At 48.0% G+C, this 11,040-nt stretch overlaps 1 protein-coding gene across 2 annotated transcripts; it reads left to right on the top strand.

The window, feature by feature from the left end:
• The first annotated feature begins 381 nt into the window (after positions 1-381).
• Positions 382-9,198, top strand: NDUFB9 (NADH:ubiquinone oxidoreductase subunit B9). 2 transcript variants are annotated; one of them, XM_056854801.1, is made up of 4 exons: positions 382-479; positions 6,270-6,462; positions 7,577-7,690; positions 9,067-9,198. In XM_056854801.1, exons 1-4 carry the CDS (start codon positions 406-408, stop codon positions 9,196-9,198), a joined length of 513 nt encoding a protein of 170 aa, XP_056710779.1. In that variant the 5' UTR covers positions 382-405. The 2 variants fall into 2 exon arrangements, with proteins under 2 accessions (XP_056710779.1, XP_056710778.1); XM_056854800.1 differs by having other exon boundaries at positions 382-491.
• Positions 9,199-11,040: the final 1,842 nt, after the last annotated feature.

The following is an 11,040-nucleotide window of genomic DNA, read 5'->3' as shown; positions in this document are numbered from 1 at the left end:
TTTATTGTTAACTTAGAGCTATTACTTGTTTTACTTTTTATTCTCACTGTTATATTGTTTTTGTTGCTACATTAAGTGAAGAAAATAAAAAAATTATTAATTAAATAAAAAAAAGAAACACGGTAGTTTTCTTTTAACACGCAATCCCACACTTCCGGTTTAACACCGACGCTTATACCCTACTTCCATACGCAGCGGCCGCTACAGAGATGCTCAGGCCCAGAGCGTCCCCATAGCCCGCATTCCACGGCTTTCCTGTTTTTACCGGAAACAGTTTTGCCTCGGCAGGAGGCGGGAGTCACGGTCGACGCCTCTTCTCAATCCCGTCATCCCCCGCGCCGGAGGGAGCGCTCCCTCTCTCGCTCCCTCCGTCCTTCCTCAGGGTGAGGCTGCGGCCTAGCCAAGATGGCGGCGTATTTGACCCACCAGCAGAAAGTGCTGCGGCTCTACAAGCGAGCGCTGCGGCACCTCGAGTCCTGGTGCATCTTCCGGTGAGGAGCGAGCGCCTGGCAGCCCCCGGCTCCCCTCGGGGCCATCCTTCGAGGCCCCGCGACGAGCTCCCAAGAGGGGAGAACTGACGGGGAGGGGCGGTAACCATGGCGACGGGGTTCTTTAATAGCCTCCTCTCCCCCTCCCCCCCAACACTTTTGTTTCCCCTCAGCGTGACTACAGCAGGCCACGAAGAAGCCGCGGAGGGCCGGGTTAGGCGTAGTGGGCTAAGCGAAGTAGTAGGACTCCTTATGCAGCCACGGGAGCTTGCTGGGTGACCTTGAGCCAGCCGCGCGCACTCACGCTCGCCTCTACCTCGCGGGGTTGTCGTGAGGACAAAATGCAGGAGGGGGGAACGGTGCGAGCCGCTTTGGGTCCCCGTTGGGGAGGAAAGCAGGGCGTAAATGAAGAGATGGGTTGACTCAATAAAGGAAGCCACAGCCTTCAATTTGCAAGATCTGAGCAAGGCTGTCAAAGATAGGACATTTTGGAGGACTTTCATTCATAGGGTCGCCATGAGTCGGAAGCTGTCTTGACGGCACTTAACACACACAAATGAAGCGAGTAAATAATCTCTGAGAACCAGCATGGGGTGGCGGTTAGAGTGTGAGGCGGTGAACTTGGAGACCCAGGTTCAGATCCCGACTCTGCCATGAAAACTTGCTGGATGACCTTGGGCCAGTTGCTCTTTCTCAGCGTAATGTACTTGAAAGGACAAAAGTCTAGAAAGAAGAGCTGTGTGCACTGGGAAAAGAAGAAGAAAAGTTGGTTTTTATATTCCGACATTCTCTACCGCTTAAGGGAGAATCAAACGGGCTTGCAATCACCTCCCCCTCCCCACAACAAGGTATCCTGTGAGGTAGGTGGGGCTGAGAGAGCTCGAAGAGAGCTGTGACTAGCCCAAAGTCACCCCGCTGGCTTCATGTGGAGGAGTGAGGAAACAAATCCAGTTCACCAGATTAGCCTCCGCCGCTCGTGTGGAGGAGTGGGGAATCAAACCCGGTTCTCCACCGCTCTTAACCACTACACCATGCTGGGTAAAAATATATGGGTTAGAATCAGAATCTTGAGCCACCTTTAAAAACTAAGCATTTTTATTCCATTATATGTTTTCATGGGTCCACGTCTTCAAGTGCCAGGAGTGAATGCTCCCTGTGACATTTTATGTAGAATGTGGTGGGGGAATAAAAGAAACCAAACAGACCACTGGACCTCTGAGTTAAAATGTCTGCATAGTGAGGTGCTGCTCATTGCATCTGAGGAAGTGGGTTGTAGTCTATGAACATCTTTGCCAGCCAGAGCCTACCTTACGGGGTTGATGGGAGACTATAATAGGGGAAGGAGGCCCATGTGTGGTTCCCTTAACTCCTGGAAGAGGTGGGATTTTTAAAAAGTATAGAGTCTTGGTAAAGGGCAGCATCCCATGAAAAAGGATGGTTTTGCATCTGTTACGTTGCATGTTTGCCTGAGTCTTTGTATACTTGTTCTGCTTTTTGTAGCTGGGGATCGCAGTCATGAAAAGCCCTGGTGTGTCAGATGGTCTGTGTCGATGCAGTTACATGAATGCATGTAGGATTCCCTCAGTACGTACAGTGTGTGTATGTAACATGTGAAAAGGGATTGTGGTATCTCCAGTCACCACTGTTGTGAATACCCGTGGAGCATTTTGAGTAGGAATGTCCCTTTGTTGACAGTTTTCTTGGCTTGTGTGCTTCTTGCCAACAGAGGGGGCACTTCACACATCTGACAAAGTGAGTGCTAACCAACCAAAGTTGATGCCACAAGCAAGTTGATAGGTACCACAAGACCTTTCTTGGTTTTTCAGTGAAGAAGGTTGACCTAAATTACCTCTTCTCCCCCCCCCTTCCCAAGAAAGTAGGTAAGAAGGCTGCCAGGAAAGAAAGGTTGTGTTGCTTCGTGCACACAGGTTCGCCTCTTGTCCTGCTCTCTGTGTTGATCTGGAATTACTACTTCATATTTAGAATTCAAATTGAGCCAATGGCAAGTGCCTCTGTTTCTGAGGGTGTCATTTTTTGAGGTTTCCTCCCTCTTTTCCCTGATTATAACTCAGTTTTTCAGTTTCTGTGCAGATTTGCAAAGTGACCCAACTTCTGTTTTCTGGCTTGGCAGTGTATCTTACCTGCAGGTTTGTTGGTACCGAAAACCCTGTCTAAGATTCTTTACTAGTTCCTAAAGTTTGCTAGTGAGATGGGATTGGGTGGATTTAGGTGACTAGTTACATCTCAGAATTTAGCCCACACATTTCACAGAAGCAATGGTTGAGTGCAAGGGCTTTCCTGTGGTTACCCACTAGACAGTAAAGATCTTTGCCTCTATGCCAACTATGGTGTATCTTTAGCATGCTTCACGAGTGCCTCGCGGAGGGATCATTTGCACCTCTCCCCAGTTTTTAATGGTAATGGAATTTCTTTCCTGTGCGAGTAGTCAGTGTTGCTGTGTTTGTAAATATATGCCCTGCTTCATGTGACAAAAATGGTCAGTGTTAATGAGAAATCATTCTCTTTTCAAGCGGTCACCGATATATGTAGTCCCTTATTTTATTTGGTAAGGAGCAAGACCATGGGGAGGGGCCATTGCTCAGTGGTAGAGCCTCTGCTTGGCATGCAGAAGGTCCCAGATTCAGTCCCCGACATCTCCAGTTAAAGGGACTGAGCAATGGGGAGGGGCCATTGCTCAGTGGTAGAGCCTCTGCTTGGCATGCAGAAGGTCCCAGATTCAGTCCCCAACATCTCCAGTTAAAGGGACTAGGTGAGTAGGTGATGTGAAATACCTGTCTTCCTGAGACCCTGGAGGGCCGCTGCCGGTCTGAGTAGACAATACTGACTTTAATGGATCAAGGGTCTGATTCAGTACAAGGCAGCTTCATATGTTCAACCCCCCCCCCCTTTGATTTATTGATCACCCTAGCATTTGGAAATTTCTGAAGCTATAATTCAACATGTTTAAACCAAAATAATCCTTCAGAGCAGCGGTTTGTAACATGGCAGGAACGGTGGGCCGAAGCAGCTTTCTTGAGGTTTCATCAAGACCCTCTAGTGGGTATTCAGGAGAATGGTTCTGTTCTAAAAGCTTTATTTCTCATCTGCCTGTGGTGGTGGAAAGTGCTGTCAAGTCGCAGCCAACTTATGGCAACCCCCGTAGGGTTTTCAAAGAAAGAGATGAAGAGAGGTGGTTTGCCATTGCCTGCATCTGCGTAGCGACCCTGGCCTGCTTTTGCGGCCTCCTATCCAAGTACTAACCGGGGCTGACCAACCCTGGTTAGCTTCTGAGATCTGCTGAGATTGTGCTAGCCTGAGCCATCAAGGTCAGGGCATCTGAGTGCCATAAACAAAAGCTGTTAAGCCATTTGGTTATTTTTGGTTAACCCCGGGCAGTTGATCTAGAGCAGGGGTCCTCAAACTTTTTAAACAGGGGGCCAGTTCACTGTCCCTCAAACACTGTTGGGGGCCGGACTGTTTCGGGGGAGGAGGCGGCGGCGCGAGGGGGCTCTCCGGAAAAGCATCCTCCTTACAAGCCCGGTCATTCCCCCTGTAGTGGTTAAGAGTGGTGGTTGGGAGCGGGGACTCTAGAGAACCGGGTTTGATTCCCCACTCCTCCACGTGAGAAGCGGAGGCTAATCTGGTGAACCTGGTTGGTTTCCCCACCCCTACACACGAAGCCAGCTGGCTGACCTTGGGCAAGTTACAGCTCTGTTAGCGCTCTCTCAGCCTCACCTGCCTCACAGGGAGTCTGTTGTGGGAGGGTATGGGAAGGGGATTGTAAGGCAATTTGAGTCTCCCTTTAGTGATAGAGAAAGTTGTCATGTAAAAACCAAGGCCATTTATTCATGGAAGGGTTTGCCTTGGATTTGCCTCTCTCCAGATGCACATTTTCCCCATCCGAATTCTCCAAACTCTCCCCTGGGGTGGGGTGGGGGGATTTACTTTTGAGTTCTGAGAATTCGGATGGGGAAAATGTGCATCTGGAGAGCGGCAAATCCAAGGCAAAACCTCCTGTGCATAAATGGCCACAAGTCTTTTTCTTCTCCCTGGAGATATGCCCAGCCCCCCCCCAAGGGGCCCCTACAATTACCTCCAGGCCACAAGGATACCCCCAGGAGGAGAGAGAGCCCCGAGCCATGAGAACGCTGCCAACTGTGGCCAAAACAGGAACGCCAGGACAGGAAGGGGGCGACTGGGCGGCGTGCGAGGCAGCAAGACGCCTCGCGCACCCAGGAAAGGAGGTTTTGGGCCTGGGAGGGAGAGGGGGAAGGGGGCGACCAGGCGGCACGCGAAGCAGCAAGATGCCTTGTGTGCCCAGGAAAGGGGTTTTGGGCTGGAGAGGGAGCAGGGAAGGGGGCGACTGGGGCGGGAGGGAGGCTTCCAGTTGTGCGTACACAGCCAGGAAGCCCAGAAAAGCTCGGGGGGGGGGCAAGGGGGGACTGGCTTCCTTGGTCCCCGGGCCGGACAAAAGCCCTCCGGGGGCCGGATCCGGCCCTCGGGCCTTAGTTTGAGGACCCCTGATCTAGAGGGTAGTTTTGTTAGCTAGTTTGCAAGAGGTGGAGTTGCAATGTGCTAGCTTGGCAAATGTGCTGTGGCACCTCTTTTCCTTTCGCTGCTCTTGAGGCAAGCAAGGTCCCTTTCATGGCTTGGAGTCTGGAAGCGGCTGGCTCAGTGTACAACTGATGGCGCTCTTCCAGATAGGAGGGAGAAAGCCAGGCTTGGTTTGTTTGGGAGCCACTTTGCTTGCTACAATAAGGTGGAAGAGAGGAAATGTGAACATGTTGCTTTTCCTACAACGTGTACTGAGATGTACAAGCTGATTTCCCATCTGAAGCTTGCAGCTTAGATGACACTATAAGTGTGGTCACAGGAAAAACAGTTCACTTTTCCTTTACTCGCTTTTGTGTTACAAGTGTATATGGCAGGAAACTGCAGTGTACTTTGCAGGTCCATCTTCAGCTTCCTATATGGAGGAATGAATAAATCAATCCTTAGATACGTTTAAGATCTTGCATTATTATTAAAACATCTGTGGCAGATGTAACACTGATCATCTGTCCCTGGTTAGAGGATCCAGGCACCGTGTGGGCCTCCATACTTTCTGTCCCTCCTTCCCTCTTGCATATGAATGTTCCCCCTCCCTTCCCTTATGGAAGTAACCCTGGTTTATGTTATACTTAATACTAACCATGGTTAAGATTCACTTTGAAGTCAAGGGGATTTGTGTAAGTGAGAGAGGGCAAGAGAAAAAAAACATGAGGCACCTGGGAATTCCTGAAGTTCTAGCTATGATTAGGAGCATAGGTGTGTATTCTACCACTGCACTTGCTCAGCAAAGTTGGAAACCTTCCTTCAGCCTTCCTAGGATTGAAGAGCCATTTTCCTTGGAAGAAGGCTTCAAAATTTGCTGAGCAGATTAGTAGGATGCAGACCATTATGTCAAAACCTGGTCTATGGCTGGAAACCATGATATATTCGACTCACTGAATAACTGCTCTGCCTGTGGAGAGCCAGTGTGGTGTAGTGGTTAGGAGCAGTAGACTCTAATCTGGTGAACTGGGTTGGTTTCTCCACTTTACGCATGAAGCCAGCTGAGTGACCTTGGGCTAGTCACAGTTCTCTCTGAACTCTCTCAGCCTCACCTACCTCACAAGGTGTCTGTTGTGGGGAGGGGAAGGAGATTGTAAGCTGGTTTGATTCTCCTTAAAAGGCAGAGAAGATTGGCATATAAAAACAATTCTTCTTCACTGAATAATTGCTCTACCTATGGGTTCTTAGGGACAGGTACCGCTACTTTGCCTGCCTGATGAGAGCACGCTTTGATGAGCACAAGAATGAAAAGGATATGGTGAAAGCAACCAAGCTGCTAATGGCAGCAGAGCAAGAATTTTGGCAGAACCAGCATCCTCAGCCATACATCTTTCCTGATGCTCCAGAAGGCACCTCTTATGAGAGATATGACTGCTACAAGGTCAGTAGGTGACGAGGCACCTCCCAAGCCAGCCAATGCCATGTTGCAAATTGACAGCATGCTCAAGTGTAAGATTGGAGTATCACAGTTTGAATGGTTGTTTGCTTTAAAATGTAAATCCTCTAACAGAAGGGGGAAAGAGATAGCTAGATGTGTTTAAAGGAGATGACATGTAGTGGGAAAGAGGACTAGAAGTATCCCATGGTATTGAGCAATCTTGGGGCCTAACAAGTAGAGAATTGGGATGAATTATTAGCTTTGAATGAAAAATGAGGAGAGAGAAAAGGGACCAAATGTCAAAGGCACACAGGAATTACCTGCCTCAATAGACTCTTAAACAAACAAACAAACAAACATCCAGAAGGATAAAAAGGTGGTGCCTTTTGCCAGCACTGCTTATGGCATTATACAGACTCACTGAAAGCTCATTGCAGTGTGCATGAAGATGAGCAGAAGAGAAGCCTGCAATCAGGTTACTTCCACTATAGTTCCTATATTCCCACTCCTTTGATCAGCTTTAAAAGGCACATAATTGCAGTTCAAAGTCTAAAATGGCTAGGTGGCCTAAATCACAGCAGACCTATGGCAACCCCATAGGGCTTTGAGGCAAGAGATTTACAGAGGTGGTTTGCCATTGCCCGCCTCTGTGTAGCAACCCTGGACTTCCTTGGTGGTCTTCATCCTAGTACTAACCAGGGTTGTCCCTGCTTGGCTTCTGATAAGATTAGGTTTGGCTGGGCCATCCAGGTCAGCACATTGCTAAACCAGTGTTAAATAAGTCTATCAAAAGGAAAACAGTGTTGCTTACCTGTAACTCTTGTTCATTGAGTGGCCTATGTGCAGTCCCACATGGGATCTGCGCATGTGCAGGCCAGCTGCCGACTTCTGATTAGAAAGCTGCTTGAAAAGTTAGGCCAGCAACAAGGATTTCTCCCCCTGCACCAACGGTCCTTCCCACCCTTTTGGAGTGTTAAATAAGTCTATCAAAAGGAAGAAATGGAATTCCTTTAGAACTTTGCTGACATCATGCCCTCAAGAGGACACAAACAATCCTATTTTATCAAGACTGTGTCACCGGAGTGCTTAAATTCTTGCCTGGTTTACAATCTGACAGGTACCCGAGTGGGTCCTAGATTATTGGCATCCTTCAGAGAAGGCGATGTACCCGGATTACTTTGCCAAGAGAGAGCAATGGAAGAAGCTGCGAATGGAAAGCTGGGAGAAAGAGGTAGGTGCAGCCACTTCCGTAGTAAAGCAGGGCGCTCACATATGGATGCCGGCATGTTATTTGGGAGATCTCTTGGATGGAGAACTTCTAAAGGAAGTAAGAAATGGACATCGCTGTGTTCTTAAGCTGTTTGCTTGGCTTCTTGGCTTTTTGCTCTTTTGGCATATTCCAGATATCTCCACAACCTAGATGTTTTATTGGTTTCTTTGAAAGTTCAGATTCTCAAAATCTAAAAGTATCTGCAAAAATTCCATTTCCCCTCAGTCTGGTTAGCTAGCGAAACCGCCAGTCTGAAAAGCATAGCCTGGTGTATTGACTGGCTTGCTGCAGGAGTTCTGTTTTTGATTATTTCCCGCTGGCTGCCTTTTCGCCCATGTCTCCACCTCAGGCCTGTGCTTTAAGTGACTGGCTCTACTCTGTATCTAGTCACAGCCAATGATACTGCCAAAGTTTGTAATTTCCTGATGCAGATTGCAAACTTCTGTGATTTGTAATGCTAGTCTCCAGTCCGAGGAGGAATGACTTTTCATTTGTGCCTTCCTGGCGAACCCTCAGGAAGCCACAGGGTGGGAAATTTCTTGCCACTTCCTGCCTTCCTGATCCCTGTGATGCTGCTGCAGCGTCCCAGGGACTGGAGGAAAGCTGTATTTCCCAGGGTCTCTGTTGCCTGGAACATTGCTGTAATCTATATTCCAGATACCAGGAACGATAGATTTTCATCCCTGCTGCAGCAGTAGCCAAGAAAAAGTTTGGGGCTTTTGGGAGGATTGTAGTTAGGGATTCTGATCCCACAGCAGTCCCAGTCCCAGCGTGGTATGGTGGTTTGGAGCGGTGGACTCTAATCTGGAGAACCAGGTTTGATTTCCCACTACTCCACATGAGCAGTGGACGCTAATCGGGAGAACTGGATTGGTTTCCGTGCTCCTACACACGAAGCCAGCTGGGTGACCTTGGGCTAGTCACAGCTCTCTTAGAGCTCTCTCAGCCCCACCTACCTCACAGGGTGTCTGTCATGGGGAGAGGGAAGGGATGGAGATTATAAGCCGCTCTGAGACTCCTTAAAGGTAGGGAAAACCAACTCTTCTTCCTTCAGAAGGCAGGGGTGTCTGAACTGATTTCAGAATTTAAGAGATGATCTCTGCTAACTGGACCCAATTCTGAATTAACCCCCCACCCTGGACATTTGCGTAGCACAAGTCGTAACCATTAGCTAGGAGGGCTACTTAAGGGCTGTATAACTATTACCTGACTGCTGGGGACTTGTTAGCTTTGCAGCTTCTGCCTGCCTCAGGTTTCCCCACAGTTATGTTAATAGGGGGAAAAGCCACATTGGGCAGTTCAATGACTTTTGTCGGGACGTTTTGCTCTTTTTCTAGCTCCAGCAGCTTCAAGAAGAAACCCCGCCAGACGGCCCTCTGACTGAAGCCCTGCCTCCAGCTCGCAAGCCGGGGCACCTGCCTCCTCTGTGGTGGAGCTACGTCACTGCGCCCCGCGAGCGCCCTGTGTAAAAGTGGCATTTTACACAAAAACACTTTTCGTGAAGTGGGGGTGGGTTATGACCTTCAAGCGAGAGAAAATGTTAGCATGCAGAACTACGGTAAACGTCCACAATAAAGTGAAATCTAGTGTGTGGAAGTGGAGTCTGAGAAATTGGTCGTGTCGCCATCTAGCATTGCAGGCGGTCTGTCAGAACTCCTGTGTGGGCAAAAAGTTTTAAGCAAATGGGGAGCGCCAGCAGTTTGCTCCCGAGAGACCCTGCCAGGGGTTTGCTTGCTCTCTGCCCATGTGCAGAGTGAGAGGAGGGGGCCGCTCAGTTGTACAATCCCCCGCTTGCCCCAGTGACTATACAGACACTGGGGTTGATGGTGCTTCCGGCTGTTGCACAAACTGTGGAAGGAAAGGGTGTACTGAAAAATTAGTAGGCCAGAAGGATTTACCACACTATGAAAATAATGCGGATAAAACACAAAAGCACCTACGATTGCACTAGCTGATACAACAAATGGTAGCATGAACTATTTTTAACACTTCTTGAATATGTTTACATTACATAACTGATTTCCCCACAAATTGTATTCCTGTTGAATGCAGCATGAGCTAAGCATTAAGACCATTCAAGCAGCTGTTGCTTGAAAATACTGAAACAACTTTTGGGTTTTTAATCAATACACTTCTGGTTTGCCACTGTGTGAAAAGACTGCTGGACTTGATGGGCCTTGGTCTGATCCATCATGGCTTTTCTTGCGTTCTTAGGAGTTGCAGCTCCATAGCAGCCACTTTATATACTGTAATGTCTTCTCAAGGGAAAATGTTGGGCAAGGCAGGCCTTTCCTTAACCTAATTTTCCCTTACAACATGGCTGCTCTTTCAACTAGTAGACATTTCACCCATGGCGTGCTATACTCAGAACAAGACCAGAAAGCACACATCACAAAAAATGTTCCTGTAGTATTAGCAGTGATCCTCAGCATGGCATATGCTGATGTGCCTGCGTAGTGTAGTGGTTAAGAGCTGTGGACTCTGATCTGGAGAACTGGGTTTGATTGCCCACTGCATGAGTGGCGAATGCTAATCTGGTGAACTGGATTAGTTTCCCCACTCCTACACATGAAGCCAGCTGGGTGACCTTGGGCTAATCACAGCTCTCAGCCCCACCTACCTCACAGGATGTCTGTTGTGGGGAGGGGAAGGGAAGGTGATTGTAAGCCGGTTTGATTCTCCCTTAAGTGGTAGAGAAAGTCAGCATATAAAAACCAACTCTTCTTCAAGTCTCCATTGGGGAAAGGTGGGGTAGAAAAAAACCCAGCACCAACATAGTTACAGGTAATTATTTTAGAGCTTGATCACTCTTGCAGTAGGTAAATAGTCCATGAAAATCTGATAGGCTATTGGAAAATGTCCAGGATACGGAAGGGGTGTTTCTTCTCTGATCATGGCATTTAAAGGGATAGTGGGGGGGGGAAGAAAAATGACAACTTAAAAGAAGCTTATCAGCAGGTCTTTATTTATAATATAGGCTGAAGCAATCATTACAATGTAGAAGGGCAACACAGTTAACAGCAATTTTTTTATAGCAGTTCAGAACAAAAACGGTGCAGATGGGGAGAGGTCAACTCTCAGTACGAACTAGCAACTAAAGCACAATAACTTACCATTAGAAACATTTTATTAAAACGGTGACACTGCTTTTACAATAGGCAAGGAACACAAAAGGGGGGGGGAAACCCAACAGAACTATTCAATGTGGTTTGTCACGTTCTAACATAGAATTTTGGCAACAGTTTTAATAATAAAATTTAACCAAGGGTTAATTCTAGTGTGTAAAAGAACTAAAGAGAAAAGCTGCGCTC

This window comes from Euleptes europaea, chromosome 8 (genome assembly GCF_029931775.1).
Source record: "Euleptes europaea isolate rEulEur1 chromosome 8, rEulEur1.hap1, whole genome shotgun sequence".
In the NCBI taxonomy this organism is placed as follows: domain Eukaryota; kingdom Metazoa; phylum Chordata; class Lepidosauria; order Squamata; family Sphaerodactylidae; genus Euleptes; species Euleptes europaea.
This window is presented reverse-complemented; position numbering and strand designations above follow the sequence as displayed.